This window comes from Artemia sp. Qi Xiang Cuo, chromosome 14 (genome assembly GCF_049724085.1).
Source record: "Artemia sp. Qi Xiang Cuo chromosome 14, ASM4972408v1, whole genome shotgun sequence".
Classification (NCBI taxonomy): Eukaryota; Metazoa; Arthropoda; class Branchiopoda; order Anostraca; family Artemiidae; genus Artemia; species Artemia sp. Qi Xiang Cuo.
In genome coordinates, this window is record NC_142807.1 from 30672624 (window position 1) to 30696849 (window position 24226).

At 35.0% G+C, this 24226-nt stretch overlaps 1 protein-coding gene across 3 annotated transcripts in view; it reads left to right on the forward strand.

Annotated features, from left to right (window-relative positions):
• The window catches only part of mdy (diacylglycerol O-acyltransferase), a 180090-nt gene that overhangs the window by 97415 nt on the left and 58449 nt on the right, over window positions 1–24226 (forward strand). For all 3 annotated transcript variants that reach the window (XM_089100065.1, XM_089100066.1, XM_089100067.1), the window contains exons 3-6: window positions 1494–1622; window positions 9712–9809; window positions 13796–13848; window positions 20738–20846. In XM_089100065.1, the coding sequence (XP_088956191.1) occupies window positions 1494–1622; window positions 9712–9809; window positions 13796–13848; window positions 20738–20846 (389 nt within the window). The remainder of the gene's footprint in view (window positions 1–1493; window positions 1623–9711; window positions 9810–13795; window positions 13849–20737; window positions 20847–24226) is intronic.

Consider the following 24226-nt stretch of genomic DNA (forward strand, 5'->3'; position numbering starts at 1 on the left):
AATATCCTCATATCTGCTGCCCAAATAGAAGTATAGCTCTACAAGTATATAGCCTACTGCTTGTGAGTGGTTATCTCTTATGTAAAGTTATTTTAGTTTTTTTTAATTATGGTTTTTCTGTTACTAAGTTCTAGACAATAAAAAACTAAAGGTCATAAAGGCAATAAAATTTTGATGTTATATTGTTTTTTTAGTTGTGCATTAAGATTAGTCAAAACAGGGCCACCAAGGAAAGGTTGTGCACAGCCAGTCCCGCCCACCCCTTAGCATTAAACCTGACCCCCTAATATCCTCCCATTTGCAGCGCAAATGGAAGGATAGCTCTATATACTGCTTGTGAATGGTTATCTCTTGTGTAAAGTTATTTAGTTTTTTAAATTAATTTTTTTCTGTTACTAAGTTTTTGACAATAGAAAACTAAAGGTCATAGAGGCAATAATGTTTCGGTGTTTTATTATTTTTTTAGTTGTGCATTAAGATTAGTTAAAGCAGGGCCACCACGGAAATGTTGTGCACAGCCAAAGCCATCCAACCCCTAGTATTAAACCCCCGCTTCTTGTGCCTTTTCCCCCAAATTTATCCTATAAAAATTTTTAAATAGCCATTTTGTTCAAAATAGTCCAAAATTCAAATTACTATAACTTAGGGGTGAGGAATCCTCCAGATCCCCCGGGGCAACGATTGTAACTTATGTAAGTTGCCTATTATTAGAATTTAAGGTTTTTGTAGTAGGGTTGGTCTTATTAATTTTGGAGGGGGCTCATTTGATCGGAAGTTGAAACTTCTTGTTCTTTTTTAAGATTCAAAGGTGATCAATAAGCAACTAGCCCACGCCCCACTTTTTCAAAGGACATCCGGTCAAAATTTTGAGATTGCCATTTTGTTCAAAAACTTCAAAGGCCAAATAAGTATGCTTATGGGGCTGAACCCCCCGCCCCCAACCCTGGGGACGTGGCTCTGAGTCATGGAGCTTGCTTTTTGCTGCTCTGAAACTTTGTTTAATTCCATACTTGAATTCGTCTATTTACGTGGCAACTTTAATTTGCGGTGCAAGGGCTTAAAGTGCAGCAAGCTGCTTATTGTTACTTCGATACCTTGTTTACTTTGATGCTATTTCTAGAAAAAAATGGCAACAATTTTGCTCAAATGATATTACCCTTTGGCGGGGATTTAAGGCATCATGTGCGTAAACAAGAGAGACATCTATATTCTCTAAAGTGCAAGACAAAACTTCTTAGCTTTGGGCATCCAAAATATAGTTATTAAACGCAATTGAATGCTATTCAGTTATAATATTGAATCCATACTTTAACCGTATTTGCAAAATCTCAGACAGTAAAACTTATCTATAAAGTCTTGAGCAATAGTAAACAGCCTGATAAAATTTTTGCTCTTGTTTTTCCACGCATCCGTTTTTTATCAGGTTTATCTGCTCAACTGTCTAATCATCATTTGGTCCGGAAATAAGGTGCTTACCTATTTTGTTTTTATAGATGTCATTACCGTCGAGACTCCCTATTTTCCTGGACTTCTGGATTTGGTGACTTTCGCGGATTTATAAACCTTGCCTTTCTGCTACTTCTTCTTGGAGGAGCTCGTCTGTTTTTGGAAAATGTGATAAAGTAAGCACTGTTATATCTTTTGGCATCTTCATTCTTTTAAACACAGCTTTTGTTCATAAAACCATTAGCTAACTTGGTCAAATTGTATTGAAAGCTTTAATTTTAGAATATTATCGGAAATTCATTCAGATATCGGCTGTATAAAGATGACAATTAGATGGCACAGTTGATAGTGTCGCTTATGGTTTTAAGGATAACAGGCACGAATCTGAAAAAAAAAACGAAGAGATTTAGTGGTAGTTTAGACACACCATTTCATGAAGTAGAGACACTAGCTAAATATGGTAAATTCATGTGCCCCTCCCTCTTAAAATATGCGTATCGTTATAATTTCATAAATTTTCATGTAAGGTAAAGGTTAAGAATGCGGCATTGGACTTTGCAGTCCCTACCGGCAGTGCTGATCTTCGTTTCTTGGCCCTTCAACCAGGAAGTGCAATGGGGGGTTTGGGGCCAACCATCCTGTGCTTTTGCACACCCTTCCTGTTTAAATTCCTTAGATTTCTCCAGGTACCCATTTAAAGCTGGGTCGACTCTGGCTGAGCTTACAGAGAAACAAAAAAATTGGGTACACTAGGATTTGAACCCTCGTCCTCTCGGAAAAAGTATCGTAAATCCAGCGCACCAATCCACTCGGCTAGGTCGGATTTTCACTTAGTTCGTCTGCAATTACCCCCCCCCCCCTCCTGGTGATGTGGGCTCCCCAAAATAAATTCCTTACTCGTGTTCCTGGGTGCACCCTAAAAAAATGAGAAACATGTTTTTAATTCGTTCCAAATTTAGTCACACGGCGTGTCTAACAGCTATGGTATATGACCTGAATATATTTTGTTTCTTTTTTCAGATTGAAGCTTAAGAGTCGAACATTTGAGTAGTTCTACTTGAATTCATTTCACTTTTCTGACTTCTGTCTGTTAAATCTGAATTCTGTATATTTTCTCGTTTTTAGTGCTTAATATTGCTTGTTTAAAAAATAGAAATAGCTAGAATAAGCATGGTTTTATGTAAGGATATTTCAATCCTTTTAATGTATTGGGATTAAGTTCCCTGTTTGTTGAGTGCGACAACTGTTGAGTGCACAGTTGTTTTTTAAGTTTATCGTTCTTTTTTTCATTTCAATGTCAGATGAAAATTAGCTCCGTTTCTTTCTTTGATTCTGATGATGAGAGAGAGAGAGAGAGAGAGATTTATTCTAAACAAACGAACAATTTAACATAAGTTTAGCGGCCACCCCAAGAAGTAAAAACTTGTCCAAGGGGGTGGCAAAAATACACTAACATAACAAAACAATAAAAAAAAACGAAAAAAATAATAACCTATCTATATCACAGTCCCCAAACAGCACCACAAACCTTAACATTTTCATTAAATTTGTTATCATATTCCTAATCATCACCCCCAGGAGCCATAAAAATTTACCAATATCATTATTAAAAAAAAAAAAAACCTAAAATTTATAATTACTAAAAATCATCCCTTTAATTACTATCTTAAACGAAGAAATATCACCTATATTTTTTATATTTTGATCAAGATGGTTCCAACTTCTGATCCCCCTGTGAAGCAAAGAAAACATCGATCGGGCCGAAAATACCTGTGGAATATTAATCTCTGCAGATAACCTAGTATCATAATCATGGACAGAAGATCTCAGATTAGCCAAGCTATTAAAACACGGGGTGCTTATACCCCTCTGAATCCTAAAAATGAACAGAACTGTATAAAACTCCCGTAGACTGGACGCTGGCAGGATTTTTACACGTTCATATGCGTTTCGTACAGAATACCGGGGTTGTAGTCCATCTAACAGCCGAACAGCGTTGTTTTGTAGAACTCGTACTGGCCGAACAATAGAATGAAATGTTCCAAGCCAAACGCTACTGCAATACAATATATATGGATGGATAAGGGAATAATAAAGAAGGCGCATAACAAAAGGAGGAAAAAATGCTTAAGTTTTCTCATTATACCCAGGTTACGAGACACAGTTTTACAAACATAATGTACATGGCACTTGAATGATAAAACATCATCAATATAAACCCCCAGGTACTTATAAGAACACACCCGCTTTAAAGCTTCATACTGTGTTGCAATATCCTGAATCCATGGATAAAAATCTGGTGAACGGGAAAAAATAACAAAATTAGTCTTACCCAGATTAATCTTTAATCTATTTACCCTCAACCAGGAATATAACCTTTCAATAGCATCTTTCATCGATGTCTGAAGTAATTCTTCTGTCTTGATGGAAAAGCAATGTCGTCCTTGCAGTTATATGCATCTTAAGATTGTACCGTCAAAACTTCTCCTCTCAAGTTTTCTGCACCTTCTTTAACGAATCTACGATTACGAAAAGCTACTTTCACCTGCTCTTAACCTGACAAGGATCAGATTGGAAGTTTTCCTCAAAAAGAGGTTAAAGTATATAATTGTAGAAAACTAACGTAGCCGCCACGTCAAAATGGTTATAAAGAGACTGATTGGATTTTGTAAGATCATCAACATTATGTCGTGGCTCCTTTTGCCGACACTCTAGTTACGCGAAATAGTGGGAAATAGCTTTAGGAAAAACATAATGAAATGTCGTTTGAATGAAGTGAAACTTGAAAAAAATGTACCGAAATGACATGAAAAAATAAATGACATTTATTTCCCATTTCTGAAAAATAGCCAATAAATGAAGTAATAACAAATTAAGACAAATGAGCAAAAAAAGAAAGGAAAGCTCAATAGAATGCAGCATATTATACACAATTAAAAGGAATGAAAAGAAGACACGTGGCGAATTAACTAGAACAAACAGGTCAAAACAATTGTCTTACACCTGTGGAAAATAACACTCAAAAATCATATTTCGGATCATAAGTTTATTCCGCCTCTCAACGTCGGCGAAAAGAGGATCAATTGTTCCATACTTTGATGTTGTTTTCGAATTGCTTGCCCAAGGTTAGAAATGAAGAAGGTACTACTCTAACGAGAACGAGGGCTCTTTTGTCCCCGTCTGAAAGGGTGGACTCTAATAGGGATAACGAGCGATTTTTACTGAATAATAATAACACTATAAAGGTGCGCAAGTCAAAAAGGGCTGAACAACAGTTTACTGTCAACAGAAGTCTGTAATTACGTCGGGCATTTTTGCAACTGAACAAGAACAAAAGGCGTCGGTTTGAGGTTATACGCAATTGGAAAGCCTAGATAACTAATATCTCTAGAAACGATACAAACTCCATTCGGTTTAACACCTTTATACACAGGAATCAATACAACCGCTTTATTAGTCGCAATTGACGACTCGAGAATTTTTTTTTAATCTTTTGGTAAGTTAAAATTTTAATGCGAGGTGAAGACATAGAGTAGAAAAACTCTTCCAAGTTTTGAAAAATTTCCGGCAGTTTTCCAGACTTTTTTTTACTGCCCAAACAAATTGAATAAAAAAAGAAAATGAAAGAAATAAAATTTTCCTAGTTCCGAAAGTAAGCTTCTTATGGATCGGGCATTATTGCGCCCGTATAGATCAGGGAATTATCCATTGAGAATTAAGTTAAATTTCTCTGTTACTTCTAGATTTCGGGCAAAAATTAGGGAATAGATAAAATCTTGATACCAGATTACTATTTCTTGTTTTTCTTGAAGTTGTCGATGCTGACCAGATTTTCTGAACGTTTTTCATGTATATCAAGCTTGTGCCCAGGGCATAACCCTACATTTATGTCATCAAAATATATATCCAATGTCATCGGACCGATGGTATTGTACGGATTTCAATCAAACATACTTGGAACAAAAGCTAGTTTCCTAGTTACGGGTTTCGAAGATCCATTCCCAATCTGAATTCTGTGGGGGATTGAGAGTGGTCCCTTCCACCAAACTTATTAGAAAATTAGAGCTAGTGTTTTTTAGAGCCAAAAAGGACTGTCGAATCTTTTTGAAATTTGTGGAAAACTAAAGTTAGGTACGAGTCTTAGGAATTATGACTGGGTCCAATCTTTAGAGGATTGCAAAGAGGACCTCTAAATTCTTGTCACGTGACATTTACCAGGAGTGACGTCGAATGCCAATCCGAACTTGAAAAAGAAGCAGGAGCTAGTATTGACACAATAGGGGCCTGTTGTCGGAGGTGAATCACTAAATTTTTGTCATCAAGACATGAAGAATTGGAACCAGAAGGAGTGGTGCAAACCAACCAAATTTGGTGGAAAGTAATAGTAAGGATTGTAGGTTAGTTGTACCTTTTTCGGTCCATATCAGATTTGAAGGTTGTAAGGTACCTAAATTATATTTATCAGGACATGAGGATGCTTGAACCCTTTTGACGTTTTGAATTGATTTGATGATTTGAACCCTTTATGGGAGGAGGACCGTGTTTTTTCAATTCTTGTCATGTGGACATCTACCAAAAGGGGATGTATAGTCCCAACTAAACTTGACGTAGTTGAGAAGCTCATAGTATTGCATTTTGGGAATTTGAACCTGATCCGATCTCTGTTTAGTAGTTTCAAAATACTGGATCTTATAATTGGCCTAATTACTGAGTGCGCTGTCGGAATTCATTAAACCAAATCTGACGAACAGCTACACTAATCTTTACACCTGTCCACGCTCGTTGTGGATCTTTGTGAGGAAAGACTTTATTAATGTCTTATGGATACGTCTGAAGAGTTTGTTGAATAGATGGGGGTAGTTCAAGTTCAAGTTCCATTTATTTCCATAAATAACAATAACAAAAACAGTATCCCAAAGGGCTCTATGGCCCGTTAGTTGGGAAACGACACAGAATAAATGACTAATATTACAACTTGGCATAAACAATACTAAACAATGTCTAACTTATAAATCTATAAGGAAAAGAAGTCAACTCACCGACAGTCCACACGAAACAGCGACCCTCCTATCACCCGACAATAAATACAAAAAATAAAATTCTCTACATCATCGAGGATCCAACGCCAACAAAACAAAAACACCCCCCCCCCCCAAAAAAAAAAAAACAAACAAAAAACAAACAAACAAAAAAAAAAACACCATAAAGCAACTATAAATCATTTAATATTTACCTTTAATAAGAAACTTTTCAGCTGTCTTTTAAAGGAGCCAAGTGTTCGTGACTGACGAATCTCAGCAGGAACCAAGTTCCAAGCCCATCCCACAGTCACGACCAGACCAAAGTCTGAACGAACCGAGGGAGTAGCTTGAACAATTTCATCTTCCCAGTTTCAAACTTTGCACGAATTTACTTCCCCTACTAGCTCAAGTAGTCTAGAAAAACAAAATTAGATATCTCTGTGGAAGAATTGATATGCCAACGAAGATAGAGATATAACATAAATATCTCTAATCTTAAGGAAATCAACAGGAGTGTGTGTAGTCGACTGGAGAACTCTTACCGCTTTCTCATGAAGAATATGAACAGGAGCAAGTGCAGAAGGAAATGTAGACATCCACACAGACGAACAGTAACATATATAAGGAAAAATGAAAGAGAAATATAAAAGACGGAGTATAGGAAGAGGAAATAAACGCTTTAATTTACGAATGATTCCAAGTCCACGGGAAATTTTCACGCTTATTACTTTAAAGTGCCACTTAAACGATAAATTTTCATCCAAAATAACTCCCAGGAATCGCACATATCGATCCGGGGGTCAACTTATCGATCCTCTTGGTGTAGGAAGCTCAGTAATTGTGGGGCAGCTCACACCTGAACAGGAAAAAATAAGAAGGTACGACTTTTTTACATTTAAAGCTAGTTGATTTATTTCTAACCAATTGATTGTCTTCTCAGTAAGTGCTTGAAGCTTAATAATGAGGGATGATTCATGGAGAGCTTCAGCACGTAGAGTAGTGTCATCAGCGAATACTACCTGCTCTTCTCGACTATCAGATGTGGACACCGACATAGTCTGAGAGTGACATTTGTGACAAAATCCACAGCATACATTGGGAATTGGGGTGTTAAGAAGTCGGTAGAGGTCGTTCACATATATCAGGAAGAGGGCTGGCCCAAGAATAGAACCTTGGGGTACTTCGTATTCAATTGGAACTTCCTTGTCTGTATGTTCCATGGTGATAGATCTGTCAGTGAGGTATGAAAAGAACCAAAACAATGCTTCCCCACGCACACCATAGTGAGAAAGTTTACCAATGAGGATATTGTGTGTAAGGCTGTCAAAAGCTTTCTCTACATCAAGAAAATTGGCTGCAGGAATAAGATTAGAATCTAAAGATTGTCGTACGAACTGGAGAAGTTTATTACAAGCATGTTCTGTAGAATACTTCGCGCGAAACCCAAACTGATGTTGATGGGAAAAGAAATTTTGCTTCAAGAAATCTCACCAGATGTTTTAGCATTGGCCTTTCAAATATCTTAGAGAACACTGACAAAAGAGAGATCGGCCTATAGATCCCAGGATCCTCACGGTCACCTCCTTTAAAGAGAGCTATCACACGTGACAATTTAAGACGTTGAGGATATACTCCTGTATGAAATGTCTTATTAGTCAAATCGCCAATTGGGGTAATAATCAATGGAAGAATATGTTTGATTACTATAGCAGAAATTCTGTCAAAACCCGTTGAATAAATTTTAACAAAACAATATTTGTAATTTCCTGCACCGTAACATCTTCAAGAACCATTGATTTCAAGCACGGGGGCCTAGGAACTGCTTCCAAGTCTGTGACACCGAGCAGTGGGAAACGCTATTAGCAGTTGATTTCAATATCACCGCAAAGAATTTGTTCATATGATGTCGTATTTGCCCTTTTTCTGTGATAAGTTGATCGTCTACCATAAGAGACTTAGGGAGACCTTCTAGGTTTTTGGATGGCCGACTAACTTCCTTAATCACGTCCCACGTCTTCTTTTTATTTTTTACCGCAATCAACAAATCTATTTGTAAAATAAACTGTTTTAGCTTTGCGGATAATTGATTTCAGCATAATACGGTACAACGTAAATGCTTCTAATTTAGCATCACTTGGTCTGTTATTGTACTCTTTCTAAAGGTTCTGCTTCCTGTTTATTGACTTGAGGACTCCCGATGTTAGCCAGGGAGCTATGGGTGTTGATCTTTTTGATCAAGGATTCCTTAAAGTAGCTTTTAGACAATAAGACGTGAATTTTTCCCTAACAGTGTCATAAAACTGGCCAAATATATCGTTATAATTGCCCAAATTAATATTTTCTGGCAATAAAAAGTTCCATGAAGATTTACTCAGATCTTCTTTTAGTCTATTCAGCTCCACTGGTGAGCTACAGAATCTCGGTGCATCCTGGGGGACTAATCTTTGTGGATTTTGGAGGATTGGAACAAGGCTGCAACTGGCAAATGGTCGAAAGTATCAGAAAGCAGTAGTTCGTTCTTAATGGAGTGTAGGGATGAAAAAATGTTGTCAATTAATGTTGCTGTCTGGTTAGAAATCCTTGCCGGTACGTTTATACAGGAGCTAATCCATACGAAATAAGTAAAAACAAACGATTAGACGCCTGTCTAGATGACGGTTCCGCAGTGTTAAGGTTAAAGTCGTCCATCAATATAACTTGGGACTTTTCAGCAATAACTTTTCCAAGAATATCTTCATATGTTTCCATAAATTGAGTTATAGACCCACTTGGAGAACGATGTACTTCGCCTGTTATTACCCTTTCCTTAGGGTTGATTGGGACTTCTATAAAAAGTGACTCAAATACCTTTTGATTATTTTTACATAAATCATGTCTTAGTACAGCCTGAAAATTATTTCGGATGTAAAATCCGAGTCCAACTTTATGGGCTGTCTTATGGTTAAGAAATATCGAAATACAACCGGGAATATCCAAAAGTACCTGATTTTTCTCGCTCAAAAATGTTTCACAGAGACCGATAATTGCAGGGCACGAATTCCTACATAATAATTGAATATCATCAAACGAGGAATTAAGTAGCAGTTTTGTTTGTAGTAGTAGTGAAGGTTGCGGTTGGCTTGATGATATTAAAAAAAAAAAAAAAAAACAACGCAGTACTCACTCAAGGAAAGTTTCATCCGGATACTGTTTAGTTACACGTTATTTCCGGTCAAAGAGGAAAATGACTTTTATTTTTATTTAGATATGGAATTAGAGTGGATCCTGTTCAATGGCTCATTGTAATAAATGGAGGCTCACACGAGGTGCAAAACGAATATCCTTCTATAGTATTATTTATTTGTAAGTTTTTTCCCTCTTTTTCCTAGATCTGTTTTCGATTTTTCTTCTTCACTGCCCTGCTCTTGCCTTAATCTTAGTGTTTTAGCTTTCTAAGAAATATTTTATGTATTTGTGTCAAAGACAACAAATTAGTTAGTGGATTAAATACTTGTGTCATTCTGGTATAACTCATGTGTATTTTTAGCGAAAGGCCATTTTCAAAAGGAAATATATGTAGTTTCAAAGTAGTTCAAAGAAACTATATACCCATTTTCAAAAATGTAAATTTTTAAGTAATGAGAAATGAAAAACGATTCGTCTTAGATTCGTACCTCTATTTACCCCTAAAAGTAGCTCATAATGTGTCCACGACAGGGCTAGAACAGCAAGCAGATTAGGTTGAATTCGTATCTCCGTTTCATCACGATCATCGTCAGTTGTAAAATATTTCGAATAAAATTTTATATTTGAGGATAAATGATTTTTAAGTGAGATTGGCGTCATATCTTTCACATGTCAAATTCGTCTTTGGTTACATTAACCAATTGCAAAAAAGCTCTAAATGGTAGTGATGACGAGGATAAGATTAGGACTAATAATAAGTAATCCGTAAGCTGTTGTTGAACGGGAACACGGTAATGTCTTACGGGTCTAATGTGTCTAATAAATTTATTCTAAAACATTTGAGTACATTAGACCAAGGCTAACTTGAACAAATCCTATTTAACACTAAATTATCTCTTTGTAGGTGTTAGAAGTCGACCATGCTTACTGAACTTAGTCGACTAGTATATTTCTTTAGCTTATTTTTTACAGTATACGCTCTTTAATATATATTAATCAACAAAACTTTTTCCACAAAATAAGTTTTTCAAAGAAAAGTAAAGAACTCCATTAAACCAAAAATTAGCAAAAGTAAAATCAATTAATCTGCCAAGCGTGAAACTACCACAAATCAGCATCGATAAATGAAACCCAAAACAGAAATTACGATAAATAACCGAATCAAACTCAAAACGAGCAGAAATTAATATGAGTAGGGCTCAAAACCCCCATGCCTTCCCAAGACCAGAACATAATTTGCACTTTACTAAAAAAAAATATAAAATATAAGATCAAGAAACCAAAAAAAAAAAAAAAATATAATACATTGTGCCAACATCGTTCTTTACTTAAGAAGCACTATTGCGCTGCCTATTATATGTATATATATATATATATATATATATATATATATATATATATATATATATATATATATATATATATATATATATATATATATATATATATAAAATCATAAAATATAAGATCAAGAAACCAAAAAAAAAAAAAAAATATAATACATTGTGCCAACATCGTTCTTTACTTAAGAAGCACTATTGCGCTGCCTATTATATGTATATATATATATATATATATATATATATATATATATATATATATATATATATATATATATATATATATATATATATATATATATATATATATATATATATATATATATATATATATATATATATATATATATATATATATATATATATATATATATATATATATATATATATATATATATATATATATATATATATATATATATATATATATATATATATATATATATATATATATATATATATATATATATATTATTGATATGTATTTAATACATATATGCTATGTATCAAAAGCGATGGTTTTATCAAGTCACAATTATATTCCCTACTTTTGAACGATCTATAATATTATTGATTTAAAAAAAAAAACAAAAAAAAACACTCCCACAAATATAGCCTAAGCCTAATAAAATGATAATGGGTTAGGTTAATCGAATATAAAGCTTAGTATTCGTGAAATACATCTTTACCAAATTCACCAAGGTACATCGAAAGAATTGGTTTTTTATGCTGATGCCAAATATATAAAATTCACGAAGTTTGTTGTCACCCATCAAAAGCTAAGAGCCTGAAAAAATTTGCCTGATTTATAATAAAAGAGGAAACACCATAAAAATGTCAAGGGATCTTCCTGAACACCACACCATCAGATTCAGCATGTCAGAGAACCTTACTTTAGAGATTATAACGAATAGAAATTATTCCATATGCAAAGACGGCTGCTCCCTTCTCAATCACTCACTCTTTATGCTCAAGCTTGAATTTTCCCCCAATTTTTAAGAACGCCTCCTGATGCACAAGGGCCGTTTAATTGGAATAAGAAACTTTCTTAAAGCACTATAAAACTTCATCGTAAAAAGTGAGGGATTGAGGAGCTTACAGTCCCCCTCGTATACAGTATAATTTCTATTCGTTTTAAGTTTTAGTTTCAGGATAATTTCTTCCTTTTTGTTGAAAAAACTTATTTTCTTTTATTTAATAATATAAAGACATGACAATCTACATACTATATAATCAGAAATATCAAAGCTGGGAATGCATTTTCTTTCCTGTTTTACAAATTCAATGTTCCTTACAGGAATGAATATGGATAAAAAAACTTTATTTGAAAGAAACAAAAACATTTTCTAGCTTTTATTTCAGCAAATTTTTCCCAAAGATATTGAGAAAAAATGTAGGCAAAGAGATTATTATGCTAATTAAGCCTGGGAACAATATGAAAATATTGCAGTATCTGAAGATTTGTCTACAGCTTAAAAAACTTTCTAAGCCATTACAAAAAAATCTATTGGCGGGATAAAAGATATACATGTGCAACCATGGCATTATAAAGTTTTCATAGGCAATTCATGTCAAACTGCTTATATTATTTGGCAAGCATACCATAAGTCTTTCCAAGTGTTTCCTTGATTGGTTGAAATATAAGGCTTCTTGTTTTTTCGTAGACGCACCGTAGAGTAGTCCCAGATAATCCCACAAGATTGGATATCATTAACAACTGTGATACGATTAAATATTTTTAGCTACCAAAAGAATATCATCAGCATAAGAAAAATGGCTGTTATTAATGAACCGATCAGTCAGGAAGGGTCGAATATTTGTAGTGACTGTTTGAATAGAACAAAGCTTGTGGAACTTGATAAAGCTTGACGAATAACCAATACAACTTCTGAAACCAATACTGTTTTCAAAATTGCTGAAAATTGCAAATGCAAAATTGCAAAAGTCACTGAAAAGTTACAAGGGTGCTTTTTCCGGAACTTTCCTGTTTGCAGAAATTGTTTTGTATTGCTGTAACAGAAGATAGAATATTAACGAGGCTATTAAAATGGTCAAAATTTGATAGGTAATCACAAACAATGTCACGTTAAGAAAACTCGAGAGGTTTTGAATCAGCTAAAAAAAAAAATGAATGAAAAGGAACATTCCAATCAGAAACACTAATCTGTCATATTCAAGGGTTCACGAATAAGTAAGTTTAGAGACTAGTTTTCAGACAAGTTAAGGATTATTCCGTACAGAATAATATATTTTTATAAATTTTCAGTTCTTCCTATTCTCCATTTGGCTTATTGAAAACACGTTTCGTTGATCTTATAAGTTTAAATACCACACCAGAAAGGGGCCTACCTTGCTTCAACCAAAGATGATGCCAGAAACTCTGACGAAGTTTCGCCTCTATAAGCTAAGGAAAATTGGACCACTCTCTTTTATAGCGATAAAAGTACCTTCTTCACTACACAAGGCCTGGCAGTTTTGAAACATTATGCTATCTCAACAGATAACAAAGGAAATTAGTTGGGTTACTTCTAGAATGAGAAGATAGCAGGTAATATGAAACCTTGATCTTGGTAAGATGAGAATCAGGAACATAATGATATAAATCGTTATCCACATTATTCTAGGATTTCTCCATAAACAGTTTTTTGTTTGTCAAAGAATCACTTGTCATTACAGAAAGAATGTGAATGGGATTGTTAGATTTAGTGGTAATGGAATTTAAACATCAAGGCAATCCCGAACTGGAGCACAGTCAATATGAGATTGCACCCGTTAAAAAAAGAAATTGGATAAGATATTGAGAACGTGATATTTTTCTTTCAGATTTAAATGTTCCAATTTGGGTCGCTCTAGGAGTCGAAAGATTACTGGCCAAAGTAAGTACCTTCTTCATTACAGTCTTTTTGTTTTAATTCAGCTGATTTAATTAAAATAAGAAGTGTAATGATTTGAAATTTGAACATTCAGAATCAAAAGTCTTCAATTGAATTGAGCTTTTATTAACATACAAAAAAAAAAAAAAAAAAGACAAAAAACAAAAAATAACCTGTCATAAAGTCTTAAAGCTTTAACTTGTCCTGGAAGTCTATCCATATGTATTGGTTTTACATAGTTAGCAATTTGTATGCGTTTTTTATGATGTAAATAAAAAACGAGGAAAAAAACATGAAAAATAAACCACTTCTTTGATCCCGTTTAGCAAAGAAATGAAGAAAAACAATTTATAGAATATAGAATTACAGTTTGAAAATTCGTTTAAAAAATAAAAATAAAATGCAAGTTATCGGTCATATTAGCATACGCCCTTGAGCCGACTTTGAGACAGAAATTCATTTTTATTAATGACCAATATTCACATAAAATCATATTAAAAAGACCTACCACGTGAAAATATACGGATTTGTTTGTGGCAGGACTCAATATTTTAGTCACTTACTACATATATATTGAAAAAAAGAAAAAAAGAAGAAAATTGCAATTTTATAAACAAATAAAAATAAACCTCGGGTGAACCGCGAACCAATACTTACAGAAGATAGAAGACAGAAGACAGCCTCCCCCCCCCCTCAACCATCCTTATTCATCAAGAAATTCTTTATCTTATTTTTAAAAGAGGACACACTCTCAGCCATCCTAGTGCTTTCCTGAAGACTATTCCATAACGAAACATCCACATTCCTCGCTGCAAAATTAAACCAAGCGGTGTGTCGTCTCTCATGTACTAGGTCCGCAGAATGCTTAGTATCATAAGGATGGCAAGTAGAACTCTATGACAATACATGACAAAAATAACTAGGTGCTAATTTATTTAAACACTGATACACGAAAATACAGGTCTGATAATCCCTCAACTGCCCAACATTTAAAACATTAGAATGGCGATAACAATCGATTGTACGTTCACATTTTTCAAAATCGCCGAGCAGGCGCAGCGCTTTATGCTGCACAATTTGTATCCGTTTAAAATTTACAGCAAAATTACTAGCCCACTCAGAACAATCGTATACAAGATAAGGATGAATAATTGAATTATATGAAATTTTCAAAACTGAGACAGGAAAAACATGTTTAAATCTACGAATTAGCCCTAAACCTCGCGCAACTTTCACCGATACGATTTCACTATGTTTTTTCCAATTTAAATTACAATCAATCTGAAAACCAAGATACCTTATATCAAATATCTGCTTAATTTCCGTACAATTAAAATTGATAAAACATTATCAATAATTCCAGTACTACTAAAAATCTTGTAATTAGTTTTACTCGCATTCACTGCTAAACAACTAAGACTAGTAAAAACATGCAGGTTATGTAGCACTTTATTTGCTTTTGAAACAAGCTCACACAAAGCCTTTCCAGAAATCGTTATAGCTGTGTCATCCGCAAAGGATGTTATGGCGGCATCAGGAATGTAGAACCGTATTGTGTCGACGTAAATATAAATATAAAAGCGGACCTAACACAAAACCTTGCGGAACTTCACATAGTACAGGACGGGGTGAACTGACAATATCCCTTACTACTACACGCATTGGTCTACCATACAAATACGACTGAAACCAATCAATCCAATTTCCTTTTATCCCTAAATGTGGCATCCTATCTAACAACAGCTCAAAATCAACAGTATCAAAAGCTTTCTTAAAATCAATAAAAATAGTGAAAGGAGTAGAGCCGCTCTCGAATACATTGTTTGAAACATCAAAAAGATGGTGCACTGCATGACTAGTAGAATGAGATTTTCGGAATCCAAATTGCGTGTCACATAAAAGCCCAAGAGAATTAAGGGGGAATACAGTTTCTTATGAACAACCGTTTCAAATATTTTTTAGAACAGTGGCAGAATCGATATAGGGTTCCAGTTTGACTTTTCTCTTTTGTCGCCGCCTTTATGTATAGGTATAATTTTTGCTTGATTTAAAGCATCTGGGAACTGACCTTTTTCCAAAAATAGGTTCACTAAGTATAGAAGCCAAGGCAAAAGGTAAGCGGCGATAGCCTTAAATGCTTTAAGGCTAAGACCGTCAATTCCTGCTGAATTTGACTTTGTTGTTTTCAGCGCGTCCTCGAGATCAGACTGAGTGCACTTTACGAATTTCATGGAATGACCTTTCCCACGGTCATCAATAAACAGCTCGTTTTTACACCCATGGTCAGCAACATCATTTTTAACATCAATTCCAGCATTTGAAATTTTTTTACAAAATTCATCACTAACATCTTTCTTACTTTTAACTTGATTTTCACCGACTGTAAATTCATCCACTGGGTCTATAATGTTACTGCCACGTTGTGCCTCATTTATCTCTGGCCAAGTTCCGTTAACATCATCGTTTTTATCACGAAACTTCTCTGAATAATAATGTTTCATTGATGATCTTCTGAGGGAGTTCACATTGTTACCAAGTTTCCTGAATTCTTCAAGGTTTTGTTGCGTTGAAGAATCAAGGCACAACTGATAAAGTCTGTTCCGTTCACTAATTTTTTCCAAGGTTTTATTCGTCACCCACGGTTTCCTTGGGAATTTTTTTTTCTTATGAACAACTTTCACAGGGCAACACTTATCATAAATAGAGTTGGCAATATTTTTTTTAAAAAGTGTCAAAGGCCATCGATGCGTTTTCTTTTTCATTCATAACTTCCTCCCAAGAAACTATACTTAACTCTTCTTGAAACTGTTTAAGACATTCCTAAGACTAACTGTTTAAGATATTCTCCATTTTAAAAACCTTTTTTCCAGCGTCCCGAATTACGAACGCCAAAGGAAGATGGTCAGAAGCTGGACATATGATCACGTCGCAATCACTTTTCAGTATAAGATTCCCCGTTAAATAGATATTATCAATAAGGGTAGCCGACTGACTAGTAATCCGTGTCGGTATTTCTGCTACCGGAAAAAAAATGTGCGACAAAATAAGATTTAAAAAAAACAAGGTTAGAACTACTTAAATTAAGAAGATTAAAATTAAAATCACCAATAAATACCCGATCCAATTTAGTCGCCGCTGTATCGGAAATAAACTTATCAAAATCATGAAGAAAATCCTCCGGATTAGCACTAGTTGGCTGGTATACTAAACAAACTAACAACTTTTTCTTCTCTGAAACTTCAATCTCAATAGAAAAAGTTTCGATCTTACCTTCAATTCAACAATTTAAATTCTTCTTTACTGTGTATCTTATTTCATCCTTAATTATAAATGCGAGTCCACCCCGCATCATAGATTTTCTTGATTTTGAAACCAGCTGGTACCCTGGAAAAGTATATGACGGCAGAAAGCTATCCTGTGTTAGAAAAGATTCGCATATACCCAAAATCAATTTTATCACAACATGAAATAAGAAGGTTCGACACTTCAGAAAAATTCGACGTGATGTGACAGTTCCACTGTCCAATCTATAAATCCATATTTGTCACATTAATTACATTGCTAGTCATAATATCAACATATCTACTATGCCTCATTGGCCTAACATTAACTTCAGCCGGTTCATCTGCCACGCGATATAACAATACGCCATCAATACGAAATGGATTATTTTCAAGCGACTTCAAATGCGAAGGGTTAATGCACGAAGCGATTAACCTTGTTTAACTTCACTGACAATAAATGAAGATGTGTGCCTGGTTGACAGAGGACAAAACCTATAAATGGAAAACTAATGCTAAACTGTACAACATAAATGAAAAACCAATGTTACGTAACTAAAATTACTACAAGCAGGAATAAACTTATGAATATATGCTAACTAATCATGAGGCACGCATCAGAAGATTTCTTATAGCGACCAGAGCCTCCGTGGTGAAGAATCGCTGGTAATCTACGAGTTGGCCCTCTACGATAAGCTGCTGATCTTGTGACTCATAACAGAGGCATTTGTTCTAACAGAGGCATTTACTCTTGAGTTTTCAATAAAGGTGTAGGGCCAAAGAGACAATACTCATCAAAGAAATATAGTATTTTTATTAGATTGTTTTAACAGTCAGGTTGGTACAAATAGGGATAGATAGTATCTTAGCCTAGACGAATTTGGGTTTTGGAAGAAAAATAGCAGGGGTAATATATTGTTATAATTTTGTAGACACACTGACCAAGTAATTGCCAACACGTCATTAGGTCAAAAGTAACCCATAAGTTAACATACTGTTCGCATGATGGTTATACAACTTATTGGTTATATTGTTCTGTATCGAAGATTGGCAAGGTCAATACAAGACACTAAATTGTATGCTGGCGGGATTGTTATTGTTGACATTAGAAAGAAAAGTCGTCATATAATAATATATAGAGTTTATTTCTTTATGTTTCTTTTTTCCTAGTACTCCGCTTGTGCTTTGTTGGTAGCGGATTAGAAATAAATTATTATTATTATTATCTACAGCTGGAATTTAGAAAGGGTAATTGTATCAGGTAATTGATACGTCGGTAGACTTTCGGATTAGAAATTAAGAGAAATATCCCAGAACCAGTTGGACATTAAGTTCGAGAGTTTGAATTAGGCAAATGAAAAGATGATCGGAATGATATTAGGAATACAGTTTGTGTAGTAGCAACTATGTTTTTTAACTTTTTTTTGGAAACTTCGTAGCTGACAGAGAAAAAGCTTAAAGTTGGTTAGAGGAAAGAAGGGTTTTTGTATTAGAAGCTTCTAAGCGATAGGTCTTACGAGAAGAAGAACAAAGTAAGAAAAGGAGGAAAGATATACGGTAAGGTATTAAATGTGGAATGAAGGCTATGGGTAAAACTGCAGTGGATCTGGATGATGCAGCCATATGACAATATAGTGAGATATAAGCTAGACGAAGTTCAGGAAACTGAGGGGAAGTAGTCTGTCCTAAACTGTCGTAGTTGTAGATAAGAACCGGTCTTTTGTCGGTGGATGCGCACCTAAGATTTTGAGAAAGGAGGATGGGAGGGGAATGGTGGCTGCCTATATTTCTGGCTGGATTGATTCATGTAATTTAAGAAAACGTTTGGATTTTGCCGATGCAAAATCTGAAGCAATTCGTATCCCTTCGTGTCCGAATAATACTTCAACTGTGCTAGCTACCGCCAAGATTTAATGTGAGTCAAATATATCTAGGTTTTATTTGAATAGTGTGATAGCCCAGTCAAGTTTGCATAAATAAAGATCAGAAGAAGAAGAAGAAAAAAGTGACCGGTGATTTTTCTTAATCAGATAAAGCGAATGGTATCTGAAGCTTCGATAGTTTTATGAAAATAAAAAAATACATTATTTTTAGTAAATTCATATTGAAGTTAACCGCTTACATGAATTCAAGTTTGTCTTCTAAATGAAAATTCAAACAAAACCAAAGACAAGCATGCAATTAAAATAATTAAGATGAAAAAAAAAAATTTCTGTGCGCTCTAATTTGGAAATTAGACGTTTAAAGTAGTTAAGACTTCCAGGCTTTCAAGATAATGAGAATCAGATATCTTTTCTTTACCTTTTGTTAGTATTTTTGAAATTTCTATTTGTTTGTTTTTCTCAATCAGAGAAACTCAAACGGAGCGACTCGGCCCAATAGTATCCGAAACTTCAAAAAAGGAAATTTTGATAACAATAGATACACCAGAAGAATTAATTTTTTATGCTGTTTCCAGTTTAATGTTGCCCATCAAAAGCTACGAGCCTCAGAAAATTTACCTTATTTTCGAAAAAGGGAAGTAATACCCCCCAAAAAGTCAAGGGATCTTAATGAAAATGATACCGTCGATTTCAGTACATCAAAGAACACTGCTGTAGAGGTTTCAAGCTCCTGTCTACAAAAATCTGGAATTTGTAAATTTTTTTCCCCCCAGGAGAATGACCACAGATGCGTTTTTTTGTTGTTGTTTTTTTCGTTTCCAAGGGGTGATCGTATTGAATCAGTGGTCCTAGGAGATTGGGAGAGGTCTTTTTTGGACGGAAATCAAGAATTCTAGTGCCCTTTTTAAGTGACCAAAAAGATTGGTGGGCGACTAGCCATCTTCTGCCGCCCTTTTTCCCCCAAATACATCCGATCAAAATTTTTAGATAGCCATTTGATTCAGCATAGTATAGAGGTCTAATAACTATGCCTTTGGGGATGACATGATCACCCTTAGTCCCCGGGGAAAGGGCCGTAAGTTTCGCCAATTTGCCCATTGTTCACATATAGTATATATTATTGGGAAATATACATAAATTTTTGGGGAGTATTGTTTTGCTAAGTAGAGGGGATTTTCCACCAGGAAAAACTTCCATGGAGAGGAAAACTTCTTGGGAAACTTTTGGGGAAATTTTTACTTAGGGAGGGCGGGGGGAAGGGGTGAGGGAAGGCACTCGTATGACTTTAAAAACGGTCAGAAACTAAATTTAAAAAGTCCATCTTTTTAAGTAATATTGCTAAAACACTAGGGCCGCTGAATTTGAGTGAAAGATATTTTTATAGGATTGTGACAAAAAAGTCAAACTTTAGCTTAAACAGCGAGGGGTGAGGAAGGGGCAGCACCCTCATATACGAAATGACTTCTGTTCGTTTTAGGTTTCAATGTTGCTCCTTAATTTAAAGAAAAAAACTGAAGAGAAAAAGTGTAAAAAAAACATGTCTTTGTTATACACATCAATCAGAAAAAAGAATTATTACCTCGGAGAAATGCGCGATTGTGAATCTACCATCGGTACTTCTCTCTTAATATAAGCCATTCCAGGCTCAATTACCTGTTACCCATTTCTGTTAGCCATTTAGTTTATTCTCTCTTATAACGTCAACCTCAAAAGTATTTTAATTTTTAGGATTTTTTGCGCTGGAAAGCTGCCAAAGTGATTTTGGTTGTCAATTTAATTTCGATACTAGCAGTGCCTATTGTCGCTATTAATTTACGTGCTCAGAGTTTTGGGCTAAGTAAGTGACTTTTTTTATTTAATCTGTATCTCTATTTCTTTCCCTCTGCTCTCGGCACTTAAGTCTCCTCTATACTCTCTCTCTCTCCCTCTCTCTCTCTCCCTCTCTCTCTCTCTCTCTCTCTCTCTCTCTCTCTCTCTCTCTCTCTCTATCTCTCCCACGCTCATGCTGTGGCCCTTCGTCTTTTACCATTAGACGTAAGAGGCAATAATTAAGCAATAATGGCGTCCTTGGGGTTCAACGTCCTCCAATGCCTCACCCTAACATTTAAAGTTTTGCCATATAGACCTGTTTTAACTCTGCTCACTTTTGGTATGTCAAAAATTTTTTAGGGCATAATCCTAAGTGATTAATTTCTAAAGTTAAAAAATTGCTAATATTGCAGTAACTGTCCTAAATCAAAACACATAAAAAGTTTCACATACGTACATACACATACGTATACGAGCATACACATGAAATACAAAATTTTCAATATGGTGTTTATATTCCAGCAAAGCAGGTATTTCAGGATTTCTGAGGATCCTTATTGTAAATCTAGGGTTAATACTGCAATATAGAAGTCCAAGGTTAACACTAATTAAGTACATATTTTGAAAATACTGTACTTACCTCAGTTGAAGTAAAAGCTATTGTGAGATATGTTGATTAGAAGCATAGGGCTAATACCGCAAAACATAAGTCAAAAATAGAAGTGAATAAATTAAAAAAATAAAGTTTTTCATGAACAATAAAGGGTAAATTCTAACCTTTAAACAGACAAATATATATGGACTGTATAAATAACAGTCTCCTAAGGATAAATCCTTTTACTAGACAGTGAAAATAATGACGAAATCTTCGGATATTTCCGTCACACACACAGTGACCGTCATCAACAGAAAATACCTACGATATATGGACTGAGACTAAATTTTCATGCACTTCCCTTCTTCCCACTTACCCGAGTCAAATTTAAAGGTCCAATTGCTCTCCACTCCCTTAAGTTTCAACTTGATTCCCAAAACCTTTCCCAAGATATTGCTGATACGCTGTTTAAATCACCTGGTAACATATATTCCCTGATGATTCACCTTGACACTTAACTGTGAATCGATTATTAGGTCCTATATAGGCTTATGGTTCAAAATTGTTTGATAGGACGGGAGAATAAAGATCTTTAGCCGCCCTAGCCCTCTCCCCTTCTCAATTCAAAATTTGACATCCAACTGTTCCCTCTACCACCACACTCTGAAAGCTTCAACTTAATACCTCAAGCCATTCACGAGATATTTTAGACACAAGTGTTTTGATAACCTGGTTCTACGTTCTGCCTTTTGATTTGCCCCGCTTTTTGGACGTGAATAGATTCTAATTCCTATAGGAAGTTTAGTGCCAAAAGTTAAGTTGGATTGGAGAGCTAACTTTGATCTTCCCATGGGGGAAAGCTCCCCCCTCTCCAACACAAAATGTGAAGCCCACTTCCTCTAAATTACCACGCAACTCAACATATCTTCAATTAAACCCCTGTTCAACTCAACCCTCATTTAATTAAACCTGGTGTAGGTCAAACCCGTTTAACTCAAGCCCTATTCAAATCATCACATTGCAACTAACATCGCCACAACTTAACACCCATTCAGTTCAACCCAATGCCAGCTCAATCCCCGTTCAAATCAACCCCATTCATCAACCTTCATTCAACTCAACACCCATTCAGCTTAACCCCTGTTTAATTCCACCCCATTTAGCTCAACCTCATATAATTTATTTCTATTCAACTCAGCTCCCCGGAAATCATTCCTTGTAATTCAACTCAACCCTTCCTGGTATTAAATAAAAAAAACAAGTTTTTTAAACTGAAAGTAAGGAGCGACATTAAAACTTAAAACGAACAGAAATTATTCCGTATATGAAAGGGGCTGTCCCCTCCTCAACGCCTCGCTCTTTACGCTAAAGTTTTTTATTGTTTTAAAAAATAAAGTTGTGAGACAGAGTCAAACTTTAGCGTAAAGAGCGAGGCGTTGAGGAGGGGACAGCCCCTTTCATATACGGAATAATTTCTGTTCGTTTTAAGTTTTAATGTCGCTCCTTACTTTCAGTTTAAAAAACTTGTTTTTTTATTTAATTTCTGATCGTTTTTTAGTTAATGCAGCTTTTATTTGCATAAAAATTTTACTTTTCTTTTGCTAAATGGATGTCTTTACAAATTAACTTACGTAACTAACTTCTATATTCGTATATTTTTCTTCTGGCAAAAAATACAAAGTTGCAGATTTTTGCAGATATGAGCTTGAAACCTATGTAATAGGGTTTTCTGATACGCTGAATTCTGACGGTGTGATTTTCATTAAAATTCTTTCACTTGTAGGGGATGTTTTCCCCCTCTTTAAAAAATCGAGTAAATTTTCTCAGGCCTGTAGCCTTTGATGAGTAATACTAAACTTAATAAATTTTATATATCTATGATCAGCATTATAAACCCATTCTTTTTATACATTTATTCACATCAAAATTCCGCTTTTAAAAGTTTTGATTACTATTGAGCCTTATCGCTTGTTTTTTTATTGTTTTTTTTATTACTTATATGAGGGGGGTCTTCCCTTATTCAATAAAAAGCTAATGAATTCAAAAGTTAAAAAAAATTTGATTAACAAAACCCATAAATACAAAGACAGTTTAATGAGAACAGATAGCACTATTGAAAGCACTAAAAAAACTGTAGCTTAAAGAGCAAGTTATTGACTTGGAGGAGAACCCCCTCACATACTTTATAATTTCTGTTTGTTTTAAGTTCTAATATTTCTTCTTACATTTCAGTTGAAAAAACTTGTTTTTTTTATTTAATTTCTGATCGTCTAATGATCGATTTAATTTCTAATGCTTGGAAATCCGGCGCCCCCTTCACAGAAATGTCTCTTACCCCAAAGAAACATCCTCCACGGACCTATTCACCAGAGTAACCCCCTCCTCTAGCCCCCCCCCCAGAAAAAATCCTTCCTGAAAATGGTTGTATACTTCCCAATAACCAATAAATAATGCTGGCAAGTCCGGCGCCCCCTTCATGGTAATTTCCCTTCCCCCATGAAAACTTCCATCATGAACAGATCCTCCAACATAACCACCGACCCACGCTTCCCTCCCACTACCAGAAAAAAAACCTCCTGAAAACTTCTGTATACTTCACAATAACCAATACTATATGTTAACATTGGGTAAAGTTCATAACTTTTAGCCCTCCCTCTGGGAACTTCGGGGGATTAAGTTACCCCAAAAGACATATTTATCATATTTTCGACCATGCTGAACAAAACGGCTATCTAAAAATGTTGATCGGATGACTTTGGGAAAAAATAAGCGTGGGAGAGGGCCTTGGTGCCCTCCATTTTTTTTTGGCTTCT